Below are 16,476 nucleotides of genomic sequence, written 5' to 3' on the forward strand. Positions count from 1 at the left end.
ATATCTCTCTGGGTTGGAAATATTGTTTAACTGCAAACCGGAACTACTTTTCTGGAATAATGATTTGATTGTCTTACCATGTTGAATTGTTATATCTTTCCAGCATTTGAAATTATTAATGACACGGGATATTGTGACTTTGATACTAGTTAGTAAACATAATTTGCTTTAAACAGGATCATAAAGCCTGAATTGATCTTCCATAGTTTAACACTGCATAACTTTTAATCATTGTTTTATGTAACTGTTTTGATACAAAGCCCCGTTATCTGAATTTCGGTTATGACTAATTTGAGTCATGCATTGTGACAAAGTTCTCCCCTTTTTAAAAACATTCAGAAGGTTCACATTTGAGACTTTGTGTAAGAGATATCAATTTACTTGCTACTCAAACCAATATGCATTGGTATTATTGTTGTAAGAATCCATTAAAGCGTATGATCTCCATTTTCGAACTTTTTTTTGCTTAATATTTGTTCCTGATTTGCTGGAGACATTACACACATAGATTTTCTGGAAATTAAGTTTCATGAAAGCCAATGGTTGCATTGCATGGTATTATTTTCACATTATCGAACATCCACCCAAAGATAGGTATGTGCGTTTCAAGATTTAAAGAAATATTTCTTTGGAAGATGGCGATATGAGAATGCAATATTTTTTTGTTTTATTCAAGTTTTAAAAAATAATTCTAAGGTATTTTTTTATTTGGAAGAATTTTATCACATATAACTTTTTTAGTTTTATTCTAAAATTTAAAGAGTGAGAAATAATATTTGGTAAATTCTTTGGTACCCATGAGTTTAAGTTGGGTATCAATATCTTTAGTACAAATTGAATTTTAATTTTAATTTATTTTAAAATAAAATAAAATACAAAAGTGATGTGGTATTAAATTCTACTATTTGATTGGTTGAGGGTATCCGTACCCAACTAAACTAAAGAGTACCAGAATGTTCACCATAATATAATATTTTCATAAGAATAAATTTAACCAACTTTTAGCTTCTCTCTCTATCAATCACATTTACTATGATTTTTAATTATTTTAATTAGGACAAAACTTAGGTACAATTCTTTAGGCGTGGTTCTTACTATTTTCTAATGAAAATATGACAAGTGTATAATTTTCTCTTACACGTATGCAAATTTTTCCTATTTTCACTCACTAAATAATATTTAAGTATATTTGTTATATTTTCATTGGAAAATAGTAAGAACCACACCTAAAGAATTGTACCTAAGTTTTGTCCTTTTAATTATTTTTATAATTTTAAATTAAAAAAATTATAATTATTTATGAGAATCTAAATTTTTATTAAATTCATAAGAGTAATCTACCATATAAGAAAACGAGATGCTCTGGAAATCTCTACAATACCCTTTTTGATTTACACGGAAAATTTGAATTTATAAGGGTAATTGTTGTCCCATTTTATTTAATGCTATTCACTCCTACGTTTTCTTATTGGACTAAATATGTACAGCCTTTCATATTCTGTCATATAAGTTACAATAATTTTATTACCTTTTTTGTATTTTGGTCCAATTAAATCTTTTTGTCTTACACGGTTATTCAAATATCTAAATTACCTTTTTGTATTTTGGTACAATAATTTTATTACCCTTTTGTATTTTGGTTATACAAATATCTGGATTTAGTCCAATCAAATCATTTTGTCTTACACGGTTATTAATATGTGGCCAACAAAATCAAATCTTCTCTTTTGCATATAAAAAGACAAGATATTATGAATAAATCAAAATTAACCTTTTTGGATTTAGTCCAATCAAATCTTCTTGTCTGCTTCACGTTAATGTATTTTTCTTCAACCTAAATGTCATAAATGGTGCTCTTCTATATTCGGTGGGTTTCTTTTCGATGCATTCTTTCTTCTTCTGTCCAGATGAATCTCCTCTTTCCTTTCTTATTGTGCTCTATAAATATCGTGAACATGGAAACAAATCCCCCAATTTCAAACGTCCAACGTTTTATTATTCTGGAAGTCGATTTCCTTTGTTCCTTAATTTCTGTATACTCTTGCATTGTAAAAATCTGATTTCTTTATACTCTTCCTTAATTCCTATATCAAATGATATTATTTGTTTCATATATAACATAGATTAATTTGGGTTTTTCTGATTTGATTTCAATTTTCTTAGGTTAATTCCTTATTCCATTGGCCAGACCTTTTGAGTGTGTCAAAGACATCTGTAATGACAAAGAACTTTGGAAGATTGCTGTTAAAGTTCATCATAAGTGGGATGTGATCTCAAACACCAAACAACATTTTGAGATGATTGTGTTTGATAAATATGTGAGTTAGTGATACATGTGTTTCATTCTTCGTATGATTATTTATTGTTACAAGGACGGATATTCGTGTATTCGTATGTTACAGGGGAATCATATCCATGTGGTTGTTCCTTCATTGTATAGCAAGACTTTTGACTCTCAGTTGGCTCTAAACGACACTGTTACTATATCAAACTTCCAAGTGCTACCCAACGATGTTGTCTTTAAGCCTACTCAACACAAGTATCTGTTGAAATTTTCTGGAGGAACTACGGTTGGCGATAGAAACAAACATTCAATCCCTGACAAAGTTGTTCAAGTGACTCTGTTCTGTGATATAATTTCAGGAAAATGGAAGAAGGATGTATTGATAGGTAACTATTACGGTATGTTTCTTGCACAATTTTTATTTTGTTTGTTGAGTAAATCTAATTTCATAGAACATATTATGCAAACATAATTGGACTTGTGGACGAAGTTGGCTACACACAAATGCAATCTGGAGGGAAAAAAATCTCAAGTCAACATTGTCTTGAAAGATTTTTGGTATGTTTGCTATGTAGTTACATATTTCCCCTCCATCCACACCTTTATATTTACTGACATCTATTTATAATTTTGCAGTAACAATTTAATCAATTGTACTCTATGGGAATCTTATGATGCACAGTTTATAAAATACAATCAAAATAAAAGTGATGTATCCTCTCCAACCGTGTTGTTTATGCAGTATGCAAAAGTTAAAGAAGAAAGTTTCATATACTTTCCTATTCAGTGTTTTAAAAACCGGACCGGACCGGCCGGTCGGACCGGTCGAACCGGGAACCGGCCAGGTAACCGGTCTGGTTCAATAGTCAGATCGGATATGCAATCAAACCGGTGGGAACCGGTGAAAACCAGGAAAACCGGGAAAACCGGAAAACCGGCGGTTTAATTGTTTTTTTTTTGTTTTTTTTTTAAACTTTTTTTTTAAACTTTTTTTTAAACTTTTTTTTTAACATTTCTTTTAAACTTTTTTTTTTTTAACTTTTTTTTAATATATTTAGTAGTGTATTACTTAAATAGCATTCTCACATAGTTTTTTAGTGACAAATTAAAAACTTTATTGTATATTTGTTATCTTTGCTAATAAATTTTCTTAAATAACATAAACATATTGAATTTTATTTGATTTTCTTTTTAGGAGGATCCTATTTTTAATTAAATTTGGTACACATTGAAGTTATTTTGTTATAAACTATTCAATTAGATTATGTTGTAATTAGACTTTGTTTAGATTATGTTGTAATTAGACTTTGTTTGCAATTAGACTTTGTAATTTTTTACTATTTTGTTATGTGTGATATCTTTGTTTAAAATTTGAATTTAAGTTATGAAATTGTGAATTTATGATATGATATTTTTAAAAAATTTAAAAGTTAGTTATATTTTTTTAGAGACTGAATCATCTGATTCGACCGATTTTATACCTATATAATGACAGGTCTACTCAACCGAGTTATCCGGTTTAATCCGGTTTGGTCGTGCGGTTCGACCAGTGACCCAGTGGTTCGACCGATAAACCAGTGACCCAGCACCCTCACCGGTTCGATGACCGGTCCGGTTTTTAAAACACTGTTCCTATTAATCTAAAACAAACTCTCATTTGGCAATGATATATTGTTTTTATGTTCTTGCTGATTGCATTTGATTATATAAAGGTTAAAAGGAAAATATAAAATTTTGTAACTGAAATTCGTCTTAAATTGTTGGCCCCGTATTACATAAAATTCATTCGTTTTATGTAGGACAAAAATATCCATTGTCTGTTTCAAACACTTGCAATGTTACTAAATTGTATATCAATGATGATTTGAAACTAATCAAAGACTTCATGAATAGGTGATATTTTAATCCATTCTTACCTGTAAAAGCTTTCTTTGTGGTATTTGTAACTATTTTTTTCATATAATAAATTGTTCTTCGTTCTAACAGCACCCCAAAGGACTATTTGGCTATTAGGACCACACAACTTGGTTCCCAATCTCAAGTGTGGTCACAAAACTCTGGAAGCTCCTACCTAACCCCTTACCAAAAATTCATGGCTAAATCTATTGTCCTTCCTTTGAAGGGAATTAAGGAACTAAATATTGTAAGGACAATTGTCTGGTCTGTTTTTACGTTATTTTTGGGCAATTATTTGTTAATATCGATAAATCATATTATTTTGTTTAGGATACTTTTTGTATTACTGTTGCCAAAATTAACAAGCTGATAGCATCCAAGTACGGATGGTACTATCAAGCATGCCATCAGTGTCCTAAAGTTTCCTGGGGAGACAAACCTCCTTTCAAATGCGATGATGAACATTTAACTGAGGCAGAAATTTTTAGGTTATCCTTTATACCGTCTCTTTCAAAACAAAGGTTAATCTTTTAAGTTATACTTGTATGGTGGATTATTTACATACTAATGTTTTATCAAGTATAAAATCTATGCTGAAGTTGTTCATGGTGGGGCAAAGTGTAAATTTGTCTTGTGGGATCGAGAGAGCGAACAATCGTTAGAAGTTTCTGCTGCTCAGATGCGTGACTCAATGATTGAGGTTTAATTCGCCACCTACAATGCTTTTTAAAATACATTTATTATGAAATTCGTTTATGTCATATGATTTTACTTATTTTTGTTATGAGTTTAGGGAGACATAACTGGTCCTCTTGAATATCCATTGGCAGTGGACAAATTGCTGGGAAAAGAAGTAGCTTATAAACTAAAATGGCAGCCTATGTGGGATAGTTGTTCAGCCATTTCCATTTTTGAGGACATAGATGTCATCAAACAACTCAAGGAAACATGTGGAGAGGATGGCATACAAGTTTGTAACCCCCCACCCACGCCAATACTTCAGGTGAATATTTGTATATAGTTCTCAATCTGAATTGAAGTTTACTTTGTTGTTATCTTTTGGATACATGTTAACCGGTAATGCTTTATTGAATTTATAATAGATAAAAGAAAGTGTTGACAAGGCTCATGTCACTGATGATTCCGAAGTTATAACCGTATGTTGTTAACCTTACTTGATAATCTATTGTTTGCCGACCTTTTGTTCCATTTATCTAATTTGAACATGTATTATGTAACAGGAAATTGAAATTACTTCGAAACTCAACTCAGATCCAATTACGCCAACAACAAAGAGATCGAATCCTGATTGGTCAAGTGAATCAACCACCACTTTCAACTTGGCTGATGGAGAACTGTCCTCTAACAAGCTTAACAAGTTGATCAAGATCGAAAAATAAGTTTTAATAAAATCAAAGCGTTGTTAAGTTTATTGTTTTTTCGTTTTTATATTCAAGTTACATCAGTTTGGATCCATGGTTGTTATTGTTAAGATGTGTTATTTTCTTTAATCTTCTTAGTCCTTTGTTTTCAAATAGTGCCTCTAAAACTTGGCTTTCGTTTAATATTTGTGGCCCCATAGTTATATGTTAAATGCAGTATTTTGGCCAGTTATAATTTCTCTCATCCTATCATTGATTTCACGTGTTCTCCATTTGTTGTTTATACATAATATAAATAATGTTTTGGTGTGTTACCATTCTTTGCAAAATTTCATTATGTAGAAACACTCAATCATACACATGTTAAAGGATGCCAATAAAAACCAATGCATCTTCTAGCACAAAGCATCACCAAATCCAGCCAAACTCTACGTGTAGCCGAAAAAATTTCCAACATGTAAGCAGTTTGAAGAATGTTTGATCACAGATTACGTGACAAAGCTCAATAGTCTGTACATAACCGAGAGATATATTTTCTCATTGCTAAAGGGTTTATTGCTTTGGGGACTTGCCATTTTTTTTAAGTTTATGGTTTATTATGTATATTTGAGTATATTGATTTTTTTAAAATCCGGTTCTTTTTTTTCATAAAGTTGATAGATGAATAAATACACTTAAAAATAAATAATTTTGTTATTTATTGCAATTTTATTAAAAATAAATACGATAATGAATTAATAAATACGATAATGAATTAATAATGGTAATAATAATAATGGTAATAATAATAATTATTATAATAACAATAATAATTTAAAATTATTGAATATTTTTTTATGTTGTGACCTCTAATTTTTTTCTATACATAAATATTTTAATACACATCATATCACCAGAAGAAATATATTACTAACAAAATATATAATAAATAATTACTATTTACTAATATAATTACAAAATATTTGATTGAATATTAATAATGTGTCAAACTAAAATAATATTTCTCCTTAAATACATATTTGAAAATCAATTTCCGCTTCCAAATATTTGTTCCCAACAAAATCTTCTTTTTCTTCCTTCCAACAAAAACACAAAAACTAAATAAGTATTTTCCATAAGAAATAATGTAATAAAAACCAATGAAAAAAGTAAATAATAAAATAATTTTAAAATTTTACCGATTAATTCTCCTTTTGATAAAAAAAACTATAGCCATAAACAAAACTAAATCAAACATAAAAAAAAAAATTAAAAATTGATTTTTCCAGCTTTCGAATTTGATTTCTTTTTTCAAATCCTTGATAAAATAACAGTCATGGATATCTGCAGAATATTTCAATATTTTTAGTTGTAAGGCTCAAAAATAAAACAACAATAATTTTAATTTGTTATTAATTTTTCAGTTTTAATTGTTTTAGTATTAACAACTATTAAAATTATTTTAATTAATTTTTTGTTTTAATTAATTTTCTATTTTAATATTTACTATTAAAATGTATTTTGATGTACAATTTTAAAAAAATAGAAATAAACTGAAATTAATTTAGAAATAACCTATAGTATATATTTGGATTAATAACTATATTTTAGCAAACTAATATAATATATATTTATTTAGAAATTTATATATTTTACCATAGTTATTATTACAAAGTAAATATTATATAAGTGAACCAGTGTGATACCCGTGCGTTCGCACGGGTACCCGTCGTTTTCATGCATTTGGATTGAGGAAAATAAAAGTTATTAGTAAAAGATTTAATTTTGATTAAATTGGGTAAAGTAATAAAAATACTAATATTAAAAAAATTGAATATTGAAAATAAAAAGTAATTGAGAAAATTAAGTTTATATTGTTTTAGATTGAATAATACATATAAGGATGTATTTAAGGAATGTAGAGGATCTATTGAGAAATAATATGTGTAAAGTGAATGTATAGATTATAACCCATAAAATGAATGAGTTATTTATTGAAAGACCCATATAACCGAAGTCCTAATTTGTTCAATATTTTATATATTTATAGAAAAAAAAAGATATTATGATCAATTGATCAATAACTTCATGTTCCCGTTAATATTTCATATTTTGATCAATAACTTTAGGTTACCGATAATATTCAATATTTTGATCAGTAATTCATATTTTCGTTAATATTCAATATTTTATTCAGTAACTTCACGTTCCCGTTAATATTCAATATTTTGATCAACAAGTTTATGTTCCCGCTAATATTCATTATTTTGATCATTGATTTCGTATTCCCCTTAATATTCTAAATTTGTTCCCGTTAATATTCAATATTTTGATCAGTAACTTCATGTTTCCGTTTATATTCATTATTATGATCAGTAACTCCGTGTTCCCATTAATATTCATTATTTCGATCAATAACTTTGTGTTCCCGTTAATATTTCAAATTTGTTCCCGTTAATATTCAAAAAATTTATCAATAACTTAATGTTTCTGTTAATATTCAAAAAAATATATCAGTAACTTCGTGTTCTCGTTAATATTCTATATTTTTGTCAATAACTCTGTGTTCCCGTTAATATTTATTTTTTGATCAATAACTTCGTGTTCCCGTTAATATTCAAAATTTGTTCCGTTAATATTGTGAATTTGGACCAGTAAATTAATGTTTCCAATAATATTCAAAATTTTGATCAATAACTTCATGCTCTCGTTAATATTTAATATTTTAATGAAGCCCATATTCGCATGGACACCAACGTTTGAGCCTAATCTTGTGTCTTATGGATTAAAAAATATAGCTACTATAACAGCCAAGTCAAATTAATTAATGTAACTATATTCATTTTCCCCAACAATTATCAACTCAACAGTCTTTATGTGAAGTAGTCTACACTACCAAAAAAAAGGTCTCCTGCCACGCCCAAGAAACCGAGGCTATATGCAAAATAACCGTGGCGTAACGCTGAGGCCACGGTTTTGCCACGGAAATCCAACTGTGGAGTATGCGGTCGTGGCCTAAAGTAAAGTCCATGGTTTTTTGGTATAGACCACGCCTTTTTGACAACCATGGCTTTATTAGGCCACGGTTTAGGTAGCTTGATTAAGGTCGTGGTTTGTATTTGCCGTGACTGCAAAACTGTGGCTATATGGTAAAGCCACGGTTTCAATTTAACGTTTAACATACAGTTTTGGTTCAAGATCTAGCCACGGTTTGGTTATGACCACAGATTTAAAACCGTTGTTATATGTTATGCATTTTAAACCATTTATCTTGCCACGGTTTATTTCTGTATCATTACATAAATATGTCTTTATATATATATATATATATATATATATATATATATATATATATATATATATATATATATATATATATATGTATATAAAATATAATATATATATATATATATATATATATATATATATATATATATTTTATACATACATACATACATACATACATACATACATACATACATACATACATACATACATACATACATACATACATACATACATACATACATACACGATTGCTTCCTCAAATAATACTATAAGTCATAAATATGATTTGCATCAAAGAAAAAAAGTCCATTTAAGGGATTAAATTCTGGAGATATGTAGAAAACAATCGTACCTAATCTTCTTTTTTCTTCTAATAATAAAGTATATTTGTACAAGCCTTTTTCTTTTTGTCTCTTTTAAGGAAATTATTAAAACAAATACATGACCGAAAGCGGGTGTTTTTCTAATTTGAATCCTAACTAAAAAGAACAAAGATTCCATGTGAAAAGAGAATCACACTTGAATTCAAAGGCTAGATTAATGCACAAAAATCCCTCATAAGCTCCCAAGATGGTAAACAGCACCTGAACAAAAATATTGATTTTTTGATCTCAAAACTCTTTCTACTCTTCCTCGTCATCGTCTTCTTCAAGAGCCTCTTTTAGCCACTACATACAAGATCAAACAAATGGCTTAAACAAGAAAGTAATGCATCTCATGGGATAGTTATGAAGAAGCAAGTAACACAAAATTAGTATTGTAAGTGTGTAAAAATAGATGAAAGATAACAAATACTTACTTGAATTAGTTTTTGGGCTTGGTTAACGAATACTTTATCCGACTCATCCGCATCTTTTTTCTCATCTTCCCAGCTCAAAATAGCATCTTCTTCTACAATATCTTCATTATACAGGTAGTGCAAAATCTGAAAGCATTTAAGAAGTCAAAACAAAAGGAAAAGAAAGTCCAATGTAGTGTGAGAATATGAAAATATTGCTACTCCAATCATTTTTCTAAAAACGTACGTACAATATACATCTACTTCATTTCATACTTCAATGACCTTTCTGACAAGCATACCAACTGAATGAATACAATCAATAACCTAACCAGTAAAAGATAAGCATACCTTTGTGAACAATGGAGCAAACTCATTGGCAGATTCCAAACACATTTCTTCAAACTTTAGAATCACTTCAATCTGGAGCAAAAACATGGAACAAATGAATTTAATGAATTTAATGATTTAATCAGTTTGAGAACAAGGCAACAATACCCTCATGCCCTCCACTCTTCCTCATGCCCTCCTTCACATTTTGGCCAAACATAACCAACCCCACCAAAACTACAGCCACCTATCAAGTTGGCTATAATATGAGATAGTCCCAAAAGCACTGTAGCACCCAACCCCAGCATGAAAGCTTCATGACTTGGCTCTCTACACTCAAATATCCACACCTTCAAATGCTTAACCTGTTTTATTCAAAATAATAATAACTACTCACATTGCTTTTTAGCATAGATTAATTCAAAGTGCATATAAAAAATAGTTGGCCTCAAGCACACATACCTTATTTTGTGCTGTTTCGGCTTCGAAGCCAAGAATCCCAGGTGCTACATCCATCATAACCGGTGAGATCACTAACTGGTGTTTAAGAAAACTATAAATCACAAGTGTTAGCAGATATTTGTTAGATTGAAAACAGTTAACAGAGCAAGAAAGAACTCATCAACTTACTAACATCTACTAACAAACTCATCAACTTACTAACATCTTGTAACAAACTCATCAACTTACTAACATCTGGTATTGACATTTTCTTCTATACTTTTTTTCTTCTTCTGCTCATAAACTTTACTTCCATTTGACTTTGAGGAAGAAAAGTTTGAACTTTTCTTCTTCGGGTCAATGGGTGGCTGAGAAGAAGAACATGGAACAGTGATATTTCTGGAAGTGCTTCTTCTTGAATCATTGATAATAGGGTTGTGGCGATCAATGACTCTTCCTCCAAGTTGAATGGCATTGGAAGAGGAACATGAAGCTTGTTCCATGCTAAGACATATTGCAGTGGAGGGAGTAACAATAATAAATAAGAAAGCCAGAAATGCAGAAGAGTATCCAATAATTTCTTCCAATTAAAATATGATGATAGAGATTGGAATGGAGAAAGATAGAGATCGCGTAGAAGAACTGGAGTGAGATCGAGAACGAGATCGCAGTGGAGAACTGGAGTGATAATAGAACACATTAAACTGTCAGTAATAAGCCAGAACTATTTCAAATTAGTAACAATACAAATGAAACCTATTACAGCAGGTTATTTCATGTGAAAACTGATGGAACTCACAACAGCTTAATCCTTTATTTATGTCCATAGTGCTTATGTTTTGTAAGAAAAACCGGCAACATAAATTCTTTATCTATACCTTGCAAGCAGTTACATTAGCACTTCTGTCTTCGCAAGATGGTTACATCGCCACGAGATCCTCCCCCAATCTTTATATCACAAATTGATCAACAACATATAAGTTATTCGACATAAGCAATTGATTAATTTTCAGAAATCATATAAGTAATAAATATTAACCTGTGTTGTTTGTTCGATCTTTAGAACTTCATTCTCCACATCAGCTTCAGGGTCACCAACACATTTCTTAATTTTCTCAATAGGAAGATCTGTAGTATTAAGATCAAACTCTTAGAACATAAACAACAACAATAAGATCAAACTCTTAGAACATAAACAACAACAATAAGATCAAACTCTTAGAACATAAACAATAGCAATAATGCTCGAAGAATGTAGAAAAATAAGGTAAGAGAGATTAACATTTCAGATTGAGATTATTTCGATACAAACCAGTAAAGTAATTTTCAATACAACTCAGACTATCCATGCTGATCTTATTTTCAATAATGTTAGTGTACAACTCATCAGCTCGTTTAGCATCGGAACTCACAGACTCTAATAACACGTCCAACTCAAACCTACATCAAAATTAAAAAATCCCATCACCTTCAAATGCATGTCTGTTGTCAAATAGTGACCCCAAAATGAACATTATATTCAGGAGTGCGGGTTTTACCTGTCATCTTCATATCTGAACAAGCTTTCTTCATATTGATTCCTGCGCATATGTTTGAAAGAGTAATCCTCACCTCATGAAGTCACATCTGAACAAGCTTTCTTCATATTGATTCCTGCACATATGTTTGAAAGAGTAATCCTCACTTCCTTAAATCACAGATACCAAGAGATCATTCATATTGATTGACATGTAAACTTAGTAATTTCAGTGTGAAACTTGTTGCAAATCACAAGATACGAATTATTGAGAAACATTATCTAAACTATCTGAACTTAACATCAATTTGTAAACACATAAACCCTAAACCAACAAAAGATTTGGGAGAAGGATGAAGGGATGAAGAGAGTTAGGGTTTCGGTGAAATCTTGAAGAGGATTTGGGAATAGGTGAAGGGATGAAGAGAGTTAGGGTTCGTATGAACAGATGATTGAGGTTAGTGAGATGAAGGTGAAGTAGAGATGAAGGCTGAGATGAAGGTGAAGTAGAGATGAAGGTGAAACGGAGATGGAGGTGAAAGGAAACTAATATGTAAACTGTGATGGTGAAGCGATGAAGGTGATGAAGAGATGAAGGTTTTGTGAGAGAGAGGAAGATCGTGTAGCAGCGGTGCAACGATGGTGAAGCGGAGATGAAGAGATGAACTGTTTTGTGCGAGAGATGAACGTTTTGTGACTTGTGAGAGAGATGAACGTTTTTGTTCTTTCAATGTATTTCCTTTTTTTAATTAAAAAAAATAGAAAAGAAAATAAAAAGATTGAGGGAAACTAAAAAATAAAAGAGGGAACTTTTGGAGGGGTATTTTTTTGGGGCTTTGGCCACAGTTTGAACTGAAAACTATAAGGCCGCGGTTTTTGATTGCGGCTTAAAATATCTACCGTTATATAACCGTGGCAATTGAAGTAAAGGCCACTGTTTCACACTCCGGATTCAATATTTTAAAACATATTTCTACGATTTCAAAACCCTGGCAAAAGCGTGTATTTGGCCACAGTTCAAGAGCTGTGGAAAAATTTAGCATGGCCGTAGGCCAAAAATGTAGTAGTGTTATGTCCCTGAATAAGCTATAGTTTTCCAAAATATATATGAGGACTGATGTTCATCAAAAACATACTTAATGTTATGTTCCTCACCTACCACCTTGAAAAAATCATCAGTCAACATACACATTTACAACCAAAAAATAACAAATCTAAACATGATATCATTCTTAACTTCCATGAAATGTTTAAGATAAGATCATAAGGTTGTTATATGTTATGACAATAGGTAGATATATAAACTAATCTGATATAAAATATAGGCACAACAGACGGGAAATCAGTTAGTAAGGTATTAATATATTAAAAAAAATATATGTGTCACTTGGAGACTACATTTTTCTCAGATTAAAATGTAACACCTTATAATGTTGAAAAATACTTAATAAGTGAGTTGATATTTGAAAAACCTTTTAAGCTTTTCAATATTAACATGTCGCCCTTTATAGATGAAAACATGTCCCATGTCAACCATAAATTTATAAAAATACCTAAATAAATTATCACTAAAAGTGAAAACTATAATAAATAACAGCCACTTATAATTTTACATCATCACATTCGTCCAACACATGGTTTCAACCTTAAGATTATAATCATTCATACAATGCAAATGCAAGAGAAAGAAATGAATATTTAAAACTTCTTTTGACAGAAACAAACTTATCTTGATAGAAAGAAACAATTGCTGATATTCTAAAAACAATATATCTTGATAGATAACAACAATTGCTGATATTCTAAAAACATTGTCCTAATATCTTAATCCCCTATGTGTTTTCATGTAGCCACAGTGTTTGAAATCCAATATGTGTAATAATATAGTGATGCATCCTAATATTAGGAAGAAATCTACAAAACTTCATAAAAGAATCCTTGAGTTGTCCATTGTAGCAACTTTCTTCGCTGGCTGATAAATTGATTTGTGATAGCTGCACATATTGATTTGTATTAAGTTTGGTAACTTGCTGGTTGTACATCAGTGTGGTTTGCCTTGGTATCCAACTCACATTCCTTCACAATAAGTCGAAACCATCGTCACCAAGAAAGTTGCAGCCTCGTACGTACATTGACAAATCAGATTCAACTCACCAAATAATCACACAGCAAAAGAAAAGAACCAATTCTGCAACTTACATCACACAATTCGTCCAAGAGCCGGCAGGAGACAAGCCACATAAACCTCTCACAAATTTCCAATCCGCGCCAAGCTTGAAGTTCTATTCCAATCATTATAGCTTTAGAAGTAATGCCCCCCTGCACCTGCATTGCAAGAAAAAAGCCATTACAATCAGCCCTGCATTCAAAACATATCATATAAAATCCACAACCATCGGTACAAACCGTAACTTCAGCTCAGCGCATATTTGGATTAGCATGTTATATAAATAAATAAAATTACCAGTATAGCTTTTTTCTTATTTCACTGATTTGATAAGTGAATGCTTGAACAAAATATTGCAATGGCTTAAAACACGTAACCAAACAAAACAGTTCAACGCGTACTTATGAGTTTTTCCTGCAACCTTTTATTTGTTCATTGCTCCCAAATGTTATCTTCCAATTTATTCAGATGAGTGGCCGCATACTGAGATGGCAATAAAATAAACTCATTAATTTAATGATACATTATAATGAAAGAATTTAGCTTATTGTACACAAATATTAAGGAAAGTATTAAAAGAGAATATTATTCAGAAAGGGCTAGGCGAGTTCTATGTAACTGAATGAGAAGCCATTGAGAATCCTCATACTTCAAGAGAGGTTTGTCCTTCAGCCACTTAAATCCAGCAAATTCATGAAAGGAATCTATTGCTATATTTCCTTTCAATGTAGGGCTAGTTGATACTAAAGCCTTATCCATAAATATGCTCCGGACATGTTTCTTGAAAGGTATCTCACAGCTTAACATCAAGGAAGGCTGAAAAATAAAATTTTAGTGTAAGCTAAGCAATGACAAATTAATTTGGTAAACTTATGGAGGACAAATTGATGAACTCAACAGAATACCATGTCCCCGGCATAGCTGAAAGGGGTGACTGCATCACCATTAAGATACAACACACGTAGCAAAGATAAGATATAGTTCGGCATTAAAAAATTACGCTACTGCCACTCGACATCAATCACACGTATATTTGTTGCACTTCTTCAACCTTGTTAGAACTTGAAGCAGTTTGATTAAAAAAACTACTTCAAAAGCATGTTATATGCTTGCAATCCATACATTCCATAGACAGAGCTCATTGCAATTACACAGAGTATGTATCGAAAAATTCATGACATATTGCATGCTTTTGGATGAAAACATGATTCAAGACATTGTTACTTGACTTAATTCCAATGAAGGGAGATGTTATATGTAACACCCCATATTTTCCGTTTATTAATTTAATTTGGATTTAAATTAAATAATTGGAATTTTAGTATTTTTATTTGGATTTAACTGGAAAATGATGGAATAAGAGATATTGGGCTTATGGTGTAACGTTAGTAAAAGAGGGGTGCTATTTGGTTAGGCCTTTTACTAAGTTGTGGTCATTTTATTTTATTTTTCATAAAATAAGAAAAGAGCCATTTAGGGAGGAAAAGGAAGAACACGTGAAAAAGGCAAGAGAAGAGAAAGAAGCAAGAACGTGAAACGGAAGAAGAGCATTCAAGAAATTCATCGAGGTAAGGGGGGACTCTTCCTTTTAGTATCTCTTATGTGGTCTTAGGTAATAGGTAGATTGATGTATGGTTTGATTCAATTAGATATTGGGATTGATAGGTTAGGGTGTTATGATTTGGATTGAATTGATGAAATTGTATGATTGATGGTTATAATGCGTTATTTTTTAGGTATGACGATGTATGATGATAAATTCGATGTTTGTGTATCTATATATGATGTCTGGAATCGTTTTTGGGTGAAAAGTGTGTGAAATCGCAGGTCTGTCGCAGACCTGAGAATTGGTAAAATCGCAGGTCCGCTGAGCGGAGGACCCGACCTGGTTATCTTCTGTCTAACGTCGCTAGAGGTCCGCTGAGCGGAGGTCTGAAGGAATTCGCTTCTGCCTCGCATCGCTAAGCGAACCTTGTTGTGCGGGAATTTTTCTAAAAAATTGAAATAGCATATCTTTTGATCCGTGAATCCTTTCTTAGTGCCGTTTTGGGCGTTGTGCAAGTAATTAAATGTTTTATATGATGAATGATGAATATGGGCAGTGGCCGACTTTATTTCTTTAAAACTCGATTTAATTACTTGATGAGAATTGAACATTGTGTGCATGCGAGATAGGTGTGACAATGTATTTAAAGTGGTGATGAATTGGTTGTGATTATTATTATGATTGTGATGAATGCATGACTATTTTAATGATGTTGAAAACATGTACATACTTATTCGGTGATGTGGTGTTGAGATGAGTTGTTCATCGTGATTCGGTGATGTTTTTAAGTATGTTATGTGTGTTTCATTCATTCATATGCATTCAGTGATGGATCCCGGTGATGTTTGGATCGATGGTGGACATATTTC

At 31.1% G+C, this 16,476-nt stretch overlaps 2 protein-coding genes across 2 annotated transcripts; one reads left to right on the forward strand and one right to left on the reverse strand.

The window, feature by feature from the left end:
- Nucleotides 1–1,847: 1,847 nt before the first annotated feature.
- LOC131604741 (uncharacterized) lies at nt 1,848–5,580 on the forward strand. Its single transcript, XM_058877163.1, has 10 exons — nt 1,848–1,867; nt 2,189–2,318; nt 2,403–2,682; nt 4,084–4,177; nt 4,271–4,427; nt 4,511–4,654; nt 4,761–4,880; nt 4,974–5,183; nt 5,284–5,337; nt 5,422–5,580. The coding sequence occupies exons 1-10, from the start codon at nt 1,848–1,850 to the stop codon at nt 5,578–5,580; spliced, it is 1,368 nt and encodes a 455-aa protein (XP_058733146.1).
- A 3,737-nt stretch (nt 5,581–9,317) lies between these two features.
- Nucleotides 9,318–10,055, reverse strand: LOC131606674 (uncharacterized). The gene is made up of 3 exons (XM_058878844.1): nt 9,959–10,055; nt 9,629–9,754; nt 9,318–9,497 (listed from the first exon to the last, which is right to left on the reverse strand). The coding sequence occupies exons 1-3, from the start codon at nt 10,043–10,045 to the stop codon at nt 9,453–9,455; spliced, it is 258 nt and encodes an 85-aa protein (XP_058734827.1). The 5' UTR covers nt 10,046–10,055; the 3' UTR covers nt 9,318–9,452.
- Nucleotides 10,056–16,476: the final 6,421 nt, after the last annotated feature.

This window comes from Vicia villosa, linkage group LG5 (genome assembly GCF_029867415.1).
Source record: "Vicia villosa cultivar HV-30 ecotype Madison, WI linkage group LG5, Vvil1.0, whole genome shotgun sequence".
Classification (NCBI taxonomy): domain Eukaryota; kingdom Viridiplantae; phylum Streptophyta; class Magnoliopsida; order Fabales; family Fabaceae; genus Vicia; species Vicia villosa.